The sequence below is a fragment of the Labeo rohita genome, unplaced genomic scaffold (genome assembly GCF_022985175.1).
Source record: "Labeo rohita strain BAU-BD-2019 unplaced genomic scaffold, IGBB_LRoh.1.0 scaffold_771, whole genome shotgun sequence".
NCBI classification, from domain to species: Eukaryota; Metazoa; Chordata; class Actinopteri; order Cypriniformes; family Cyprinidae; genus Labeo; species Labeo rohita.
The window spans coordinates 1-20,928 of NW_026129713.1; the positions used below are offsets into that span (position 1 = coordinate 1).

General features: G+C 38.5%; 1 protein-coding gene and 1 long non-coding RNA gene across 2 annotated transcripts; both read right to left on the reverse strand.

Annotated features, from left to right (window-relative positions):
* Positions 1-2,548: 2,548 nt before the first annotated feature.
* LOC127161912 (uncharacterized) lies at positions 2,549-5,450 on the reverse strand. The gene is made up of 3 exons (XR_007827214.1): positions 5,227-5,450; positions 4,483-4,579; positions 2,549-3,027 (listed from the first exon to the last, which is right to left on the reverse strand). It is a non-coding gene; the product is annotated as an uncharacterized LOC127161912 (long non-coding RNA).
* Positions 5,451-18,910: 13,460 nt separating this feature from the next.
* Positions 18,911-20,307, reverse strand: LOC127161913 (avidin-related protein 4/5). The gene is made up of 4 exons (XM_051104674.1): positions 20,248-20,307; positions 19,509-19,764; positions 19,098-19,221; positions 18,911-19,013 (listed from the first exon to the last, which is right to left on the reverse strand). Exons 2-4 carry the CDS (start codon positions 19,744-19,746, stop codon positions 18,956-18,958), a joined length of 420 nt encoding a protein of 139 aa, XP_050960631.1. The 5' UTR covers positions 19,747-19,764; positions 20,248-20,307; the 3' UTR covers positions 18,911-18,955.
* Between the last annotated feature and the right edge of the window lie 621 nt (positions 20,308-20,928).

Sequence of the window (20,928 nt, forward strand, 5' to 3'; positions counted from 1 at the left end):
AAGACCAACAGCACCTCCAGCAAGACCATCAGCACTGTCAGCAAGACCGGCAGTGCCGCATCCACAGGCGGCAGCAGCTGGAGGGCAAGAGGAAGAAGAAGACCCCGAAATGATTCCCGAAACCCCCAACTAAGAGGCTAATGAGAAAAGAACTTGCAGACTTCCCCCAACAAAGAAAAGAAAGACAAGAACACCATAAAGGAAGGAAATGTGAGCATAACAGCCCCGATGGTCGAAGTTTCACGGCCTGATGGGGTCTTTAAACCTTGGACTGTGAGTGGGAAGCTGCGAGGGGAAGATTATCGCAGGGTGAGCAGCAACTGGACTGATGAAGCCAACGCGAACGCGATTGTACAGCTGCTGCAGAGCTGGCTGGGGCTAAAAAAGTAGCTTTTCCAGCACGTGTGGACACATCAAAGACTGGCAATTGCTGCCAGGCCAGAGAGGAGTCTGTTTAAGACTATTATCACAGACTGTACGAGACCTTCAACAAGCACAGGGGCTTGGATGAACCCGATGACAGGGAAAATCAACCCGGCACCTGGGAGTACCACCTGCGAAGCTGGTTTCTGAATGGACTGAGACCAGAAATTGCGCAAGCAGTGAAGGGCAACTACATTGAATGGAAGAATGGACGTCTGGCTGCCATTTTAGCACACACTCTGCACGCTGAAGAACAACAAGCGACAAAGAAAGAAAAAGCAAGGGCCAAGACTGACAAAGACTTACAGCTAGCCTTAGTGCAGGCTGTGTCAAGACCGGGAGGCTATTCAGCCCCCTGAAACCAACAGATGAGGGGTGGAAGAGGGAAAGGTCGGGGCGGAAGACCCTCAAACTGGACTGAAAGAAACCCAAAGCAACGGGGTTGTGTGATTTGTGGGACTGATGATCATCTGACCAGAGAGTGCAGTAAATGCAAACTGTGTAAGAAGGATGGTCACTGGAGCCGAGAATGTCCAGAGAACCAGAAAAATCAAGCAGAAGACTGAAACAAGGAAGACAGGGAGCAGGGAGGAGGGGTTCCGGGTGAGCAGTCAACAGCTACAGTGCAGGGAAGTGAACATCTTTTAATATCACACACACACACACACACACACACACACACACACACACACTGATGTAAACACTGCTCTCTGCAATGAAGAAAATGCTTGCTTTTCTTTGTGTGTTTCTAAACTGAGTGATTAAAATACTGCTCTTTGCAATGAAGAAAAAGCTTGCATATGTTTGAGTGTTTCAGATTTAAACAATGACATTTTTGATAACTGTACAACGATGTTTGAAAGTGAGGGGTTTCTAAAAATGCCAAAGCACCCCATGTTAGTGGAGGGAGTATTAGTTGAATTTTTAGCAGATTCTGGGGCTACCAGATGTTGTTTTACGACCATGTGACTTGCCATGTCAACCGGTACTGACTGATAATATAAATAAGTCCACTTCTGTATTACGTCATAAACTTTTTGAAAAATTCACAGTGCCTTTGAATTGTGAAACAGAGGGAGGCTGGGTGTTAAAACATACATTCACTCATTTACCGGTATGCCCTGCACCCATCATGGGTCGAGATTTATTATGTAAACTGAATTTAGTGCTCGTCGCAGACTCCTGGGGTGTCAGAGTGACAGAACAGGAGGAGCAATTGTGCTGTCTGCGAGCTGAGCATCAGTGGGTTTATGATTGGCGCATTAAAAAGCAGTGATTGGGTTTAGATGATGTGTGAATTGTCTAAGATTCGAACAAAGCCATTCAACACAGAAATTATGATGCCTGACAATTTACATTGCACGTCACATGTCGTACCAGAAAAAAAGAACAATATGAGAAAGATTGGTTTAGAGAAGAGAAAAAGAGTGAAACTTTGAGCTGTGATCAAATGTTTTGGACAGAAAGTGTGTGTGCGGTTTCAGTCAGCCTGACAGAAAAACAGTTTCTGTTTTGTCTAGTGGCAGGAGAGTCTGTGCCTCACTTATCTGTTTCCAAGGCCAGGGATCAGTCATGGTGTGAAGTAGGGAGATTTGTGAAGAAATCTGTTCATGCAATAGACTGGTGTGAGATAGGTGGGGGTATGAAACACAGTAAGAGTGTCAGACCGCAAGTATGACATAAAAGTAAATAGAATTGTGACCCCTATTGATAAAAGCACAAAAGAAAATCATTGCATGGCAAATATTTGCACCTCAGACATACACGCTGCTTTGGCAGAGGTGCCTCCTAACTTGTGGGTAAAACACAAATATGATGTGGGTTTGATCAAGGGATGTAAACCGGTTGTAATCACTCCAAAATCTGATTACAGGCCGTGTCAACAGCAGTATCCGCTGAAGCAGAGGCAATACTGGGTATAAAACCAGTGTTTCCCATACGGAAATGTAATATATGTGCTTATATGAAATACCCATATATTGAATACATGTTTATATATGCCATATCCATATATGATTCCTATTAGAAAATGGAACAATTTCATATATTGACATATAAGTCTACCCCATACAAAAATATATGTTTATGTATGTATAATACATGCATTGCCATATATGAAATGTATATAATTATTAATATATGTGAGATATATGTATGTTTTTATTATGTTGTATACAAATTAGACATATATGCATGAAATATATGGTATCATATATTTAATATTTTAATATGTGATCTTTGATCTTTAAATAGAGGTTGTAGACATGTGTAAGACACTCTACAAAGTTGCAGTGCATTGCACATTTCACACCTTTAGCCTTAAATGTTAAATGGTACAGAAAGTTACACAAAGAAGCATCTTTATTTAAACAGAATTTATTTAAATAGAAAAAAAAAGTTACTGACCTGCACAATCAAACAGGACAAAAAAGAAACAATTACATATATAACTGATCAAAACACTGAACAGGCATAAGAAACAGAACATCAATTGTAGTGGTTCAGCTAAAGGTCTACAGGTTTGTATTCCCACAGCTTGGTTAGTTTTTTGTTTATTGCCATCCCCAGTAGGCCCCAGGTGAAGAAATTTCTGGATTCCAGCATCTGTAAAAAAAAAAAAAAAAAAAAAAAAAAAAAAAAAGTAAAAGTTAGGTTTTTATAAGATAATTACAATAAATTTTCTGCACCATATATGATTTCAGGAAATGCACCACATTCAAAAGCAACTTTTTAGCTTTGGTAGTGTTGGGTGGTACAGTAAACTAAACTTGATTTTAGTCAACATGATATTAAAATATAAAACCTGCTTAAATCTTGCAATCCAACATTGTACCAAAGTTTAATTTAGGTTTTTAGTTAGAACTGTGCCTGTATCTTAAAGTGATTAACTACTATAAGATGACAAATATACTGAGTATTAAACATGGTTGGTAAAGTTAAAGATTATTTTAAAACTGCAGAATACTCATTATTTATGTAATAATTATAAATTGTAGTTGTAAAATATTCCCAGATACCACAAGGACATGGCAGAACAACGACAGAGCACAGCCTGCATGCCCATTCAAATTATATGTCTCTATATACATGAAGAACTAAACTATAGTAACCCAAATGCTCAATGACAGAGTTCACAGGTTACAATTTAATTTGCTATTTAGCATCAATGAAATAAAGTGTTTACATTCATAATACCTAATATGTGCATCGAGAATGTGGCCTGGAGAAAAGAAATAGAGGGGTGGAACTATGACATGGGTTTTTGAATGACAATTTTGATTAAATCCCCTAAAATAAGGTCTGCGGTTTACACAAACTCATAATATTTTCACGTTTTATTCTATGACATAAAACACACCAGTTAAACCCCACTCTTGATTTTTATTATTATTTTTTTTTTAAACTGTTATGTTTCTTAAAAAAGGTGGTTGCTAACATGCTGCTAAATGGGACTACAGGCCCTGTCGGAGGCATTAAACGTCATCACGCTGAACAGTTTATCAATTTACAGTATTTTCCAATTGTAGTATAATTTATGGTACAATTAATTGTAGAATAACCAATTAACAGTTTCCCGCATGCAACACAAGTCTTCGGATGGAAGATGCTCATTTGATCGCTTTCCTACTGATATGGGGACTCTCTCTGTATTTGTACCATAAATATTACAATTATTCCATATAAACACCACATTTACTGCCTTTGTCACAGTCAAAGTGAAACTTTAATAATCTATAGTGCTTAAAGCCACGTTACGGCCACATGAAGCTGTTAGAAAGCAGACAGATTAAGGATTTTCTAGAAGCAAGGATAAAATAATATTTTGTGTACCCACCCTAACAAAATTAGAGCTGAAATGTGGTACTTCATTCACTAAAATAAGTTTAATCTAACCATATCCCAAAACTCACTCACTCCACTGTTATTTAATAGATTAAATGCACTAGAATTGTATTAAATAGTACATGGAGACACATTTTTAACTAAAATATTTTGTTGATTTGATTTGTTTACATGTATATTGCAGATGCTAGTTTTGGTTTCAATAAAATATTTAACCTTTTCTGTGTAGATGCTCCATCATTCACATCACTGCCATCCACATCTGCAGGTTCGGCCTCCATTTCTATTTTCTGAGAATGTCGGGACTCATTACCTTGTCATGGGACACAAACAAGAATAGCACAATTATCAGCAATGATATGAACAAAATTTACTATGATAGATTAACCATATGTTTAAAACCCCACAATCACATCCTTTAGTGTAACTTACTGTACCTTTATGCAATATGCACATACATGTGCTTACGCACCCACTCTAGGCATGTCACGGACATGTCAATGCACTTGGTGCAATATAACCAAGTACTGTCATTTACTATATGAATTCAAGGTGCTTGTATTTAAATAATTCCATTTCGTGCAGTTTTATAGTTCTAGTCTAGACTACATCTCAGAGATAAACATTATAATTTTCATCCATTATTTTTGTCAGACAGCTTTAAATAATTTCCAAACGTGGCATTGCTTATCAAGTGAAAACAATGAGCTCACAGTATCTCCATACAGATTAACCTGTTACCCAAAAGCTAAAATTAACTTTAACGCGAGCAAATTGCAAAACACATCAATGCAGCTGTAATCATAACATCATATATACAACAATGACAGGGAATATTTAAAACATTAGCTGATCTATATAGAGATAGAGGCTCTTGCAGACCCAAACAATCATATAACACTTAGTTTCTATGTAATATTAGTGTAGGAATAAAGCGTTGAGTAAATTAGTGTAAATTACCTGCACCGCTGCCACATTCAAAGGCGTTTCATCCACTCCACTCAGTGATGTCGGTCTGTCTTCGTGCCCGTCTATAAAATCATTGTCGTTTATTATGTGAAGGTACTGGCACATTTGTTATCCTTCCACTAAGAAAAACATCTTACTGCAGATGACTGTTTGTTTAGCCGCAGCCATTGCTCAGACTCTGCCGTTAGCGCGGGTGTGTTTGAATTTTGGCGCATGCGCAAAAGCGCTATTCGGACGTTCACATACAATCGCTCATGTATTTTAATAAAATGCATTTTAGTTCATTGATGATGAGAGCACATATGGACAAACAGTTACATGAAGTGTTTCCCCCCCTCAATAACTCTATAATACATTCCTACAAGTAACTTTTAGTACATTGGCATTTTTTGAACAGGTTATATATTCATCTCTACTTTTTCCCCCAGAAAACTAAATTGAAACAATTAATAAAGTTAAGCAATGAATTGTGTTATATGATTTACAATAAGCAGTATCTTTTAGGCATATATGGTTAATAAACTTGCATAAATTCAGTATATACATTGGTAACAAATGGTCAAAACATAGAGTACCATATATAATTTTGATATATATTGTTAACATATATGGTCATAACATATAATACAATATATAATTTTGATATATATTGTTAACATATATGGTCATAACTTATAATACAATATATAATTTTGATATATATTGTAAACATATATGGTCATAACATACAATACCATATAAAAGTTAAACATATATATACTTTCAATATATGTTTATATACAAATTGTACTATGGGAAATTCATATATGTTATAAACATATATCTACATATATCCAGAAAATGGATATATGTGATAATAATATATTGCCCTATATTTAACATATATGAGAGTAGCACTTCTGATATAGGTACATATATGTCATATATTACATTTCCGTATGGGTTGATTCACTTTTGAAGGAGGGTATAGTACTGCCATGTAATGATTCTCCAGTGTGCACTCCAACTTGGCTAATGCATTTCTTAGCATGTAACTGGGAAAAAAAACTGTGGCTACTAGTTTGCATTTAAATTCAGTGGCAAAAGGCTATAAATTTATGTGTTTGAGTCAGTTTGAGTCAAACAATCCCTAAGATAGATAACAAAGCACTTCAAAGAAGAGCCTTTGACCCTGACAGTTGGAACTGCTTTGCTATAATATGTTAAAGGTTTATTAGTTTCTTATTAGTAGAGATGAATACATGTGGCTGACACTGTCTCTCTCCTGAAGCATTTGGGTCAGGAGGGCCACAAGGTCAGCCTGCCAGAACTACAGTTTGTAAAACATCAAGTAACATTTTTGTGTCATGTCATAACACCCAACAGTAAGTCCCTGTCTGACAAAAGAGTGCAGGCCATAAAAGATGTACCGAAGCCAATCACAAAGAAACAAATGTTGTCATTTTTGGGAATGGGTTCATATTGTAGGACATTCATTACAAATTATGCGATTATCGAGCAGCCTCTGAGAGCCCTAAGAATAGGGAAGAGGTTGAAGTCATGTGACAAATTGAATGGACAGAGGAGGAGGCCGAGGCATTCGTGAACATGAAAGTTCAACTGTCTCTGGCACCGACTTTGGGCCTACCGGTACCAACTAAGCCTTTTGTTCAGATGGTGGATGAGAAAAATGGGGACTTCTGTTCTCTTGCAGCATCATGGAGACGGACTGCGACCTGTGGCCTATTTTTCAAGCAAGTTAGTTTCAGTAGCAGCAGGCCTGCCTCGGTTTGAGGGCGGTGGCGTCTGCTGAGAAGACCGTGATGGCGTCTAGAAAATTTGTAGGGTACTCTGGCCTGACATTGATGGTGCCACACGCAGTGTCCATGATTCTGCAAGAACAAAAAACAATGCACTTATCGACGGCGTGTTGGTTACGATACCACACTATCTTGCTCGATATGCCGAATATAACTGTTAAACGCTGTACAACCTTGAATCCTGCCACCCTCCTTCTGACAGAGGAGGATGGGGAGGAAAATCACTGTTGTTTGACCGTGCTCGATCAAGTGTGTACGCCATGTCCAGATCTTTTGGACACATCACTTGAAAATTGCGAAAACGCCCTCTTTGTGGATGGTTCCGCGTTCAGAGATCCACAAACAGGTCAAAATAAAGTGGGCTATGCTATAATGACAGAGTTTTTTTTTTAATTTGAAATAGTGACCTCACTGCCATCAAATTACTCAGCACAAGCAGCAGAGCTTGTGGCTTTAACAGAGGAGTGCAAACTCATGACAAACAAATGTGTCACCATTTACACTGACTCACGTTAGGCTTTTGGAGTTTTGCATGATCTTGGAGCACTGTGGAAACACAGAAAATTTTTTAAGTCAGATGGGTGCCCAATATTACATGCTCCTTTAGTGGCAGCTTTACTAGAAACCATTTTGCTGCCTGATAAGATAGCCATTCGTAGATGTGCAACACTCACAAATAACAAAGATTCTGTATCAACAGGAAACGTCAGAGCAGACGCGGCAGCGAACGCCGCGGTGGCTAAACAGCAAAAAGAAATAGAGTGTACCATGTTATCTGAAAATAACCTTGCTGTTTCTTCTTACTTACAGAGCATGCAGACTTTTTGCTTTAGGAGCAGAGAAAGACCAGTGGAAACAATCAGGATGTGCACTGACCAGTGGTGTTTAGATGAGCTGTGATGGCAAGCCTTGTTTACCCTGACACTTCTTTACTTATTATGCTAAGACGATGCACGGGTTAGACCATGCATCGAAAGGGGGAATGGTTGTAAAAATTAAAAGAACTGTGGTTTACAAAGGGGTTCACAATGTTTGCAGAATTTTTTGGTGAAAGATGTGTTATTTGTAACACTCACAATGTGGAAAAAGTGACAAAAATGTCCCAAGCAGCAGCAGCAGAAAAGGCTCTGTTGACTGACATTTAGCTCAGGTGGAGCGATAAAATGATAAAATGCTTAAGAGAAAAAACTAATTGGCCTAATGTTGTAGAGATCCAGGGTAAACCTGAGCCATTTGAAATTCTCTATGGTGGACCACCATTTATGGGAATGGAAGGGGGCAAACAACAGCTGTCATCAACAGAATTGAGTTAACATGATATGTTGAGTTACTTCAAGGAAATGTCTTCTCTGTTGTCTAATGTCTGTGTGCAGGTGACTTGTATGACATTAAATCTGGTGACTTCGTGGTGGTATAAGACCAGAGGGGAATGAGCTGAAAGCAAAAAGGTGGCTGGGGCTGTTAAAGGTGCTTCTGATCACCCATACGGCTGTGAAAGAAAGAACCATGTGGATTCATGCCAACCACTGCAGAAAAGTCCCATCTACACCCAGGAGGAGGAGCAGATGGAGTAAAGAGATTTGAGGCACATGTCAACAAATGTCAAAGTCCGGTTTAAACACAAAGTGCTTATACTCACATGAAAATGGCCGTAAAAGAGCCTGAACAAGCAAACGATTAATGGTTTGAATGATTAGATCATTTGTGGGGAGAATGGGGATACAGGCTGTGTAATACTGTGTTACCAGTTTTGGCAGGTGGATTGTTACTAGGCCTTCCATGTATTTTTCAGATTGTATCCAGCTCAGTACAGAGACTGGTGAGAAGAAAAAAAAATAGTATACCCCATTAAATGGTTAAATTTGATCTACATCTTAATAACATGTTTTTGAACATGGGTGAAGATGAGCTAACAATAGTATAAGTTACAGTGAAATGCATTAAATGACTTAATGAGACAATAATTGGTATTGAAAGTATGGGGCATTTAGTTTTGATGATAAGCCTATGATAATGATAATCTATATCTATATCTATAAATATATAATCACTTTTGCTTGCAGAAAATTAGGGCCTGTACCCACAAAAACAACATTAGCATGTTTTCGCTTATTTCACAAATTTAAGAGGGTGATCAATTATATGAAAATCAGAAATGAAGAGTATAAATGTGATGTCAAGACTTAAATTTGCTTAGAGTTTTGAAATTGTAAGTAATATTCATGTTTGGTGTCTGTGTAGTGACTGAGGGTCTGACCCATGTCAGGAATCCAATAACAGTGCTTATTCGTTTAGTCTGGCTAACAGATAGCGAATGTGGTGATTTAGGATTATTCTAACCATTATTGTAATCAAACATTTTAATTTAATAGAGTGAGTAGTAATGAATTTAGTGAGTAGTTATCAGTATATGATAAAAAGGGGGAAACTGTGAAAGAAGAATTCATTTTACTCATCTATGTGCTTATGGAATATTGTGTAAGGGTCTGCTTTATTTAAACCTGCTATAAGAATGACATAAAAGAAGAGTGTTAGGGCCCTAAATATAAAGATTTGAATCTTGGGAGTATGACGTAGCAGAATGTATTTGTCTGACTCTTACTATGTGTGGAAAGTTACCAGTTAGGAGAAGTAACCTTGAAGGCTAGGGAAGAGATATAAATTGGAGTGAGCCCTCCCTTCTGGGTCGCACTCTGCAGTAACCTGTGTTTCTGTACGACTGTCTGACCTTCTTTGCAAAGAATAAATTTATAAAAGACATTTGATTGAGTTTGTCTCTTACCTTTGGTGAGAGTCAATTTTATTTTGCCACAACACAGCTGCATTTTGGACTATCTGTAGCTTGTTTATTGAAGATGCAGGACAACCACCTAGTAGTGCATTACAATAGTCCAGTCTAGAGGTCATGAATGCATGAACTAGCTTTTCTGCTACAGAAACAGGTAACATGTTTCGTAGCTTGGCAGTGTTTCTAAGATGGAAGAATGCTGTTTTTGTAACATGAGAAATATGATTTTCAAAAGACAAGTTGCTGTCTAATATAACACCCAGACTTTTGACTGTAATAGAAGTGACAGTACATCCATTTAGTTGTAGATTGTAAGCCAAGAGATTCTGTGTATTGTTTTTTTGGTCCAATAAGTAGTATCTCTGTCTTGAATTTAATAGGAGGAAATTATTGGTCATCCAATCGTTTACATTTTTAACAAACTCTGTTAACTTCGATAATTTAGAAGTTTCATCTGGTCTTGTTGAGATAAATAGTTGAGCATCATTCAGCATAACAATGGAAACTAATCCCGTATTTTAATAATAAACTTATTAAATCGAACTGCTATGCTGATTCAGAGCAAGTATGGATTTGCTACGGCCAATACACAAAAACACTACTGTGACCAAGCAACACATACTGATGTTGTACAATAGCATACATTAATTACCCCCCAACAGAGCACTTATTCTTCTCTTACTGTTTAATATAACAAATCTAAAAACACAGTTCTGTCACTTGCCTGTCTTTTTCCACACATTTGAAGAGACTGTGGTGGTGTGTGTCAAAAACAATAACACGAGTATTCCGTCTCCTGTAGTAATGCAGTGAAGTACTTCATTTTGGCTAATTGTGTTATTGGTGATACTTAATGAATATTGTCAGGATTGTGTTCTGTTTTGTCTTGGTTTTTTGTTAAGGTTTGTTGTTCCCCCTGGTCTTTGTCGGTGATTATATTGTCATTCCGTTTATGTTCATCGTGGCTGCTGTTTTCCCTGCTGTTTTCTCTGCGTTTGTTGTTGTGTTTTACTTTGGATTATATAATAAACGGCACTTATTTGGATCTCCGCTCTTCTCCTGCGTCATTCCACGCACACAACGGCGTACACTCTGACAGAATCACAGACCGACAACATGAATACAGCTGCTGCTTCAGAGTCAAGTCCAGCTACAGGTGCTGCTTCCAAGTCCAGTCAAGCTTCCAAGTCTAGTCAAGCCTCCAAGTCCAGTCGAGCCAAAGCCGTCATTCCTGAGTCAAGCAAGGTCACGGGCACTGTTCCTTCAAGGTCAAGCAAGGTTTCACCCGAGCGCCCAGAGCCACCGTACAAGATGGCTGCCACGCCAAAGCCACTGCACAAGATGGCCACCACGTCCCTGAGGCCAGAACCAGCCTACATCAGGTCTACTGCTTCAGAGTCAAGTCAAGTTGGTCAAGTTAAGGCTGAGTTTCCTGTGTCAAGTCAAGTCAGAGCTGCTTTTCCCAAATTAAGTCAAACTACAGCTGTATTTCCTCTATCAAGTCAAGTCACAGCTGCCGTTCCTGCGTCAAGCAATGTCAAGGCCGCCGTTCCTGCGTCAGCCAAGCCACAGCCTGCTAATGCATCGTCAGCCAAGCCACAGCCTGCTAACACCATGTCAACCAAGCCACAGCCGGTTCACGTCATGTCTTCTACTCCTGAGTCTGCACCCATCATGGCCGCCCTTCCTGAAGTGGTTCCTGAGTCAAGTCAAATGACAGCTGCGTTTCCGGTGTCAAATCAAGTTGCAGCTATGGTCCTAGTGTAAAGTCAAGTCGCTGCTGTTGTTCCAGTGTCAAATAAAGTGATCACTGTTGTTCCAGAATCAAGTCAAGCTGCAGCTGCATCGTCTAAGACAAGTCACGCTGCAGCTGTGTCTTCTGAGGCAAGTCATGTCACAGCTGTGTTTACTGAGTCAAGTTACGGCGGCACTTCCCGAGTCAAGTCAAGCCGCTTGACTTGACCCCTGAGTCAAGTCAAGCGGCTTAGTCAAGTCCCGTCACGGCTGAGTCAAGTCACGTCATGCCTGAAGTCACGTCAGTTCACAAACCTGCTCCAGAGCTCACTTCTGTTCACAAGTCAGCTCCCAAGGTCACGTCTGATCACAAGCCTACACCAGAGGTTACGTCTACTCACCAGTCTGCCATAGAAATCTCGTCTGCCCACAAGTTTGCCACTGAGATCCCGTCTGGTCTCAAGTCCACTCCCGAGGCCTCTTCCACCAGAGAAGCCGCGCCCATGCCCCCAGAGGTGTCAGCTCCGGCTGTAGAGCCTCCTATGGGGGCGGCGTTAACCCATGAACTCTCTGCTTCTCCCTCTCTTCTGTTCACCTCCTCTATCCCTGCTCTCCACAGGTCTCAGTCCTTGATGTGGTTGCCCGTCCTGCCCTGGAGGGCTCCAGAGCGCCCTCCAGAGCCTGTAATTCCTCCGGCGCATCTAGAGCGCTCTACAGATCCTGTGCCTTCTCTGCCCCCTCCAGAGCCGGCGCGCCCTCCAGAGCTGGCGCCTCCTCCAACGCGCCCTCCAGAGCCGGCGCCTCCTCCAGCGAGCCCTCCAGAGCCAGTCAGGATTGTGTTCTGTTTTGTCTTGGTTTTCATAGTATTTTTCCGTTTCTAGTACATTTGGTTTAGTCCTTGTTTCCCCCTTTGGTTTTGTATATGTTTGGTTTAGTCCTGCCCATAGTTGTACTTCCCCTCGTTTACTCGTTTGTAGCCACTCCCCTGTTTCTGTGTATTTAAGGTTTGTTGTTCCCCCTCGTCTTTGTCGGTGATTATATTGTCATTCCGTTTATGTTCATCGTGGTTGCTGGTTCCCTGCTGTTTTCCCTGCGTTTGTTGTTGTGTTTTACTTTGGATTATATTATTTACTCTCCGCTCTTCTCCTGCATCATTCCACGCACACGACGGCATACACCCTGACAAATATAACCTTCAACCTCAGACATTGTCACTAAGATTTCACTATGTGGGACAAATACGGTATAATAAAAATCATTCAAACAATGCAATTCCTTTTAATACACTAAACAACAAAAATCCTAATCAACATGACACCTAGATTACAAACAAGGAGTCAAACAATGCAGACTATGTGAAAAGCAGACAAAATTATCTACAAATCAAGGAAGGTCCATGACAATGAAATCCAAGATGCGTTTACAAGCAACAAAAGCAAGGGTGTCAGATTCAGTTTGTGAAGGCCCATGACTCTGCAGAGTTTAAGTGGTGAATTTACCAACACTGCAAAGCAGCACCAGTAAAAAAAAAATAAAAATAGACTAAGGTAAAATAGACTAGTTTGTCTTCCTGTTGCTTGAATTCGATGGTCAGGATGACTGCAGAGACAGATTCTACAATTGTGAGATGGAAACACTCCTGCTTTTTCCAGTTCATCAGAGAAAAGGATAGTCAGGTGGCATCATGTGCGACACCAAACCATCAACATGGAGAAATAGCATGAGTAATACCTGGAAACACCTGGACTGCTGTCACACTAGCTTACAGAGAGAGCTGCGGACGAGCACAGACAAGCAACAAAAATTAAGTTTAACAAAAAAAATGACAAAATCTGTTTTTATTAAATCAGAGTCTGTATATAAAATGAATGAATATGTGACATATAGTTGATTTAAAAAGCCAAATTAACAAAACGAAAAAGAACAGACTGCGTGACACATGCTGCTGAGTTTGTTTTGCTCTACGAAAGTTCATGGAAAGAAAACTGAGATGACAGAAATAAAAGTAAACACACTGCAGTTTTGAATGATCTGTATGGCCAAAAATTACAATGATTTGTTGTTTGTTTCCACTGTTCAGTCGCGCCGGAGCCTCATTGCAAACGTTGCAGCCTGTTCATTATCAGAATAAAATACAGTCAACCAAACATATAGATACACTGGTTAATTTAAATAGTGAGTAGCAGGGCTACTGCTGGCCAAATGGGTGCCTTAAGCAGAATTGTATTGTTGTGCCCCCTCCCTCAAATATTATGGAGGTAAAAAAACAACAACAACAACAACAAAAACACCTACTATTCAGAGTCAAACTAGAACTTTAATAACTTTAATAAAAGTAAATAAATAAATTGTATTATTTATAAATTACAATTGTACCTCTAGATAGTTACCTATAGCAAGTGATGGGAAGGAAGTAAATAGCTTTTTTTTCTTGAAATCCTTTATTTGGTTGTTTACTTGCATGTCATTGAGACATTAAATATGGATAGATAGATGGATAGATAGATAGATTGACTGATAGATAGATAGATAGATAGATAGATAGATAGGTGCAATTCAGGAACATTTGAAACACAGCAGCATTATCTTATACTTGTCATGTCTTGTCATGCAGTGTTTTTTGGTAAGTATTTGTCATACATTTTCAGTATGTTTATTTATTCATCTATTGACCCTTTGAAGTTCTGGCCAGTCACACATTTATACTGAAGTTGCTCTGTTTCACAGGACACTACATTGTGACCCCAGTGAAGTTCAGTGACACCTCTGTCAGAAGAAGCAGCTGGTTGGAGATGTCTGAGGACATTAGGACTTTATGTTTTATGTCATAATATTTGGATTTTAACACATTTTTATTTCTCAATTGTATTTACTCACCTGTTTTGGCATAAAAACACTGAACAACAACTCATTACGGATTACCCCTTTGCCTCTCCCTTCGAAACTCGTTCGCCATTGATTGACCCACGCCTGCTGCACGGACTATCCCCACGTATTGCCTTTGCTACTCTTGTTTGCTATTGTTCTGACCCTGCCTGTTTTCACCATGTTTCTGTCTTATCCCAATAAAAGCTTGCAAATTGATCCGCTCGCCTCTTGTCTCCCTCCCCACGTCACAGACGTCATAAAGCTGCGCTCCTTTTAGCCCTGCATTTGTTGTGATTTGGCTGAAGAAAGGTTTGTGGTTTTTAAGGTTTTAAATCAATGCAAACTGTTCTGTTAATTTACACGTTTTTACAAACTAGTTAAAATAAACGAATCAATCTTAAATACAAGTTTGTAATACTTTAAAGCGTATCCTTATATTAATAACAGAAAATGTGCAACTCATTTCGCTCACTATATGTGAATCAGTACATCGTTCAAGTACAGGCAAAGAGTATAGAATACCAAGAGGCGAAACTCTGATGCTTTTTCGGTAGCGCGGCTGCCATTTCAGAGTGAAAATTCCAACTGGACAACAGCACAGAAATAGACAGAATGACAACGAAAAAGAAGTCAAAGTGGAAAAGATCGCAATGACTGCAGGAAAGTAGTGTGTGTGTCACGAAAAAATGCAAAAAGTCATTCTACATGGTTCATGTTTTTTTTTTTTTTTTTTTGACGGATCAAAATCCATCACATCTTACGCACTTAAAATTGGTGAATCTCACAGCCAAATCAGTACATTTTATGACTACTACAGTAAATGTTGTACTGTATTATTATCAGGGCTGGACTGGGACCAAAAAATGGCCCTGGCATTTTTGGCCATAGCGGCCCACCATGATTATTTAAACAATATGCTGAGGCATATATATGACACATCAAAGGATATATGCGCTCACTGTTTTGTTTCAAACATTAAACCACAGTAACCTGCATGGAAGCGAATAACCTTGGTAAAAAATTATTCTTAATTATTCTTATTGTTATTATACAGAAGTAAGACCACTCATTAATTTGATGTGGATGGCAATGTAGCCTAGCCTAATTGGCAGACGGTTCATTTGCGAGTAGCAGCTAGGTAGGCTAGTGGTGCAGGCTGTCGACAAACACTCAAATGCACAAATGACACACACACCACAAAAAAGCCCTCTGTCTTCCCTACATAAATGTCCCTCCCTTCACTCTGCCAACATTTCGGCTACTTCTTACCGGACTCGTAGCTATTCTGAAGCCTTCCTCAATCTGTCCCTGCTGCTGGGTCACGTCTCTCACCACCTCCTCCTCCTCCGAATCAATTTTACTAGATACTCCTTCTTCATCTGTGTAACTAACATTGACGTTGTACACTCCCTTGTGCCGCTCCGGCAGCCTGAGCACTCTGGACTGCCTCTGCACTGTTGCTAGATGTTGATGGCCCTACACCAGCAGCTGCAATTGAACATGTGGTGGTGGCAAACATTTCTGTGATTTTCGCTCATTTTGCTGCTTCCACTTGTAGGCTTTTGCGTCTTTTCTCTTGCTCTTTTCTGCTCTTTTCATCTCAAACTCCGGTCGAACTCTAAATAGCAGATTTTGTCAAGTGGAGCTGAGGGCTGGCCAGGAGGGAGGCAGGGCGTGGCCTGAGATTTCATTGGACTAGCTCAATGTCCTTTAAGACAGTCAACCAATGGGCCGCGATTTGTGTCTCAGATACTCTACCGTTGCGGTAATAAATAAATTGGCCTAATTAACTTTTTAAAAAATATTAAATTATGACTGACAGCCCCAGCCCAAAAATGTGCGTTGGCCCGGCGGGCATTGCCCGGTATGCCCTATGGTCAGTCCAGGCCTGATTATTATATTTGTTTTATGTTATCAGTTGTGGAATCCAGCCATTAATTATACATTTGAGGCAGTATTAGCCTGCTTTGAGTATTTTCATTTTATGCAACGTTACACTTTACCATTATTACTATTATAGGACTGAAATATTTATACATTATATTGTACATTTTATTTCCCTGGAACACACTACAAACATAATGATCTTACAGAACATGAAGTATTGCTGTATCTGTCATAACTGAATAATTTTAAAAAATTGGAGACGGTGGCTATGTTTTAATTTTTTTACATAATCATGTTTTTTTTTTGTTTTGTTTTTTTGTTTACAGTCATGCTTTAATGGACATTAATATAAGACAATACTGAAAAAAAGTTTACGGTGAAGCTTTTATATTTATTGTCTAACATTCCCAGTTTTCTGATGCATGTCCTTAATTTTATATGTTGGTATTAATTCAGCATTTATAATGCTAATACTTGCTCTAGAAATAGGAGTTTCAACGGAAACTGGTTTCTAGAGAGCAAAGATTTTGTGAAGAATAAATGAAAGACAAAGTCTGTTTTTGATAACCACTAGTCTAGTGATTGTACGTTATTCTGTCCCGTCATCATTTTAATCGCATCATCATGCGATATGGCGGTTTTTGATTGTGGACGATTAAAATGTCTCCATGATCTGCTATGTTTTGTGCCTAATTCGCTAACACTGCCAAGAACACACAAGGATTACATCTAAAAAGTTGGTTATGTCTAAAGTTAAAGTGAACAGTTGAGAGAAAAAGGTATGCGTGCCTATGTGTTAGATGTGTGCAGCTCTTAAAGCGACAAAACTAAACATGCTGCCGATTGTCATTAAAGGGACTTTTTCTTGTGCTAAACACAAAATAAGATATTTTGAAGAATGTGGATAACAGTATACTGGGCCCCCCTGACTCTGATAGTATAGGAAAAATGTGGAAGTAACTGGGGACCAGCAACTGTTTGGTTACCCACATTCTTCAAAATAAGTTTTATGTGCAACAGAAGAAACTAATTTAAGTTAAAAAAAAAAAAAAAAAACTCGAGTGAGTAAATGATGACAGAATTGTAGTTTTTGGGTGATGGTAGGCTAATAAAACAAAACACAAAGAAAAAACACTCACGTCAATATAAAACTTATGTATATAGTGTATATAGTGTTTAATTTTTATATTTGAATGCTATTGCTAAATACACTTACTGTACCTGAAAATTATAGCACTGTTTGTTTTATTTGCATATAATGTGTATTTTATAACATGTAGCCTATCTTTGTTCTTATTTTAAATAACAAAGATAAAATAATGTCAAAGATTTTTATCTTCGCCCGCTTTGGCCTAAACATCTGCCATTCTTTTAATTTTATATATATATTTTTTTTACCTTGTAAGGCTTTGGTTTTAAAATAGTGAAATTAGTTTGGCTGTACTGCTCAGACAGCATGCAATATAGTAAAACCAACATGACAAAGAATTGTGATATTTCGGGAAAAAATCATGATGTGATATTTTTGCCATATCGCCCACCCCTAGCGTGAACTGTGCTTTCCAGTTCATGACAGTTAGGGTATGTGGGAAAAATTTCCCATCTCATTTTCAAAATCACTTTGAAGTCTAGTATATGGAGAAAGATCCTGAAATTTTTGTTCTGGAAGTGGACATCTTTAAAAGGATGCTCCATCCTCTGCAAACAGTACATATAAAATGATGTACACTGTTGTGTGCAAATGCTCTGCTTAAATAAATCACACAACTCTACTTTGTTGCAGGACTGTTCTTGGCTGTGTGTTTGTGATGAAAAAAAAATGTTTTTAAGATGCTCTTATTTAAACGGTTAGGGTTGATGTAACCTTGTTCTGTCACCTTTTTGGTCTGTACTGCAACAGCAGTGATCCACTGAAGGTGGTGACTGGGAACTGACACCTTTTTCATCCCACCTGAAAGAAACTAGCAGCTTTCCTCTTTGTCTTTTTGTTTATACAGTAGGTACTTCTTCTTGGGTATCAATCCAGAGACAGGCACAAACTCAAAGAGGCAGAGAGGACAAATCAACCAGCAAGTCTGTACACTGATAAGGAAAATCACTAAGTTTGAATGGATGTCAATCTAGTGTGTAAGCAATGTTCCAACACCAAAATGGACAAACCCAGCTCTGGCTTGGTGTTAAGTTAGATGTAGTCATGCAATAAGATGATCACTGAATATGTTCTGTAGTGTGTCCTGGTTCAATGGAGAGAAGCATGCATGACCATCTGAATCTTTTTGCTGGAGTGCTTAGTTTATTATGTTTATTAAACTGAAAAATAAATGTGTAAAATGGGTTATGTTTTTGTTTATTTGAATTGAACATATATTTCCAGTGTTACAGCTGTTATTGCACAATTATTTACTGTAAAAATTATACAGTAACTTACTGTAAACGTAATGTAACTTGTTTAAAGTAATTTACTGTGAATTTTACGGCCACATTTTTTACAGTGTATGTTTAGTTGATAATTACTAATCAATCCCTTCCTTCCTTCATTCATTTATTAAATCATGTTTAGATATTTTTACTGGAAAATGATTTTAAAAAAAAGACAACATGTTAATCAAACTTTATTTTGATAATTAACTTTTTCCACTTTTTCTCATCCTTGAGAGTCTTCTTGATGGGTCTGTATTTTGTAGAATGTGTTCTCCCCAACCCTATCCAAAATACACAAGAAATATTAGTCCATATGGGCAAAGGAGCAGACAACATTACTGAAGTTCTCTTACAAGTATATTAACCTGGTTGATGCCCAGTTGTGCTGAAGGCCATCTACAGGTGAATGGAGAAGCCAGGTGGTCTTTATTACAGGCTGTTCATTGTTTTCTCCTGGGAAGATCTGGCCAGTGAATGCACTACATGAGCCTAAGAAAGAATCAGTGTTTCAAACATTTTATCTGTGCACTGGAAAAACATCTTTAGTAAAAAAACAAAAACAAAACAAAAAACAAAAACAAATGTGCACTGCAAAAACATCTTTAAAAAAAAAAAAAAAAAAAAAAAAAAAACCTTCCCCCCAGTACAATTACTTAAGCATGCATAAAACAAGATACATGTATTTGATAAACAGCGCATATATTTTAAATAATTCTTATTTATTTATTCTTTTCGTTTTTTTACTGCACTGAATCAACTCTACTGGTCAAACCCACCTTCTATCTTCCAGGCCATGCAGAATGTAATAGTAGTAGTGGGGATGCCAATCTCTTTATCCGTGTGATTTTTTATGTAGCCCACAAGGTCAGCGGCTTCTCCTGGTTCATTGGACATAAAGAACTCAGCAGCAGTTGTATACGTCCCGCTAATCTTACCAGTGCCATCCTCCTTCAGCTCCATTACAGAACCAAGATCATTCTTCCACTTTCCAGACACGTCTCTGACCTGATCCATGTCTGGACATCCGACTTTCTAGATAAACATTACAGTGGAAAATGCCTTTTAAATAAAAACAAATACATTTCGGCTTTATCTCAAATCAATCTCATCATTTATCTCATCAAAGAGAGCGAACTGTGGAACATACAACTGAATGTAAAACCTTTTCAGTATTTACAAATTAGTCAAAGATGTTAAATGCTGCAAACAAGTATTTCTCACCTCCATGTTTCAAGTTCAAATTTCATATATTGGACATTTAAGGTAGATAATGAATCAGAATCAAAGGAGGAAGGAGCTTTTTTTATGATCACCTACTTTTACATTCTAAAATTCTCATAAAAAATAATAATAAAAAAGAGAGAATTAAAATTCTCATTTACAAAAAGACACAAAAACTTCATTTAGAAGCAGAGTCTTGCAAAGAATGCAGGTGTTGTATTAGCAATGTACCTGCAAAATGATTATCAAAAATATAGAGTTGTTTGTGTATTAAAATATTTTAAAATTCATTACCTGAGTAAAGTGATGAAAGACTAGAGCACCCTGAGACTGAAATGAAGACCAAGTGTTTGTTTCGCAAGTAATCAATGAAATGACACGTGAAGTGTGGGAGGAGATTAACAAGTAGCGGTGGCTAGGGCTGGGAGTCGATTCCAAAAAGAATCGATTCCTCGATTCCGAGGCGTTGGAATCGATCACATCAAGGGGAATCGACTCCCCATTCATAGCAGTTTTCAGTTCAACAAAGCTTATCTATGGGCGCCTCTAAAACGAAAGGCTGCATCATACGAAGGCTGCATATCTCGGCTGCTGTCATTAAACTGAACATCGATTCACGAAAATAAACTGAATGAAAAGAGTCGGTACTGAGCTCGTTTGAGTTTGAGGATGCAGCCTTGCTCGCTAATAGTGATTAGAAGTCTGATTCGTTTCCACGAAAAGGTTCTTTCGAATAGATCGTTTTAATGAACCAGTTCAAAAACGATTCACAAGTTATTTTAGGGTGAAACGGCCTTATATTGTCCACAGTTTTGAGCGCCGCACGACAGAATATATCATGACGTGATCAAGGGGCTTGGTCCTATTTCCATCTTAAAATGCAATTTTTAACCTTTCTATCAGCCAATGATAATTCTGAAAGAAAACGCAAAGAGCACAGCTCAGTGGCCGAGAGCGCATCTGATTTGACAGATA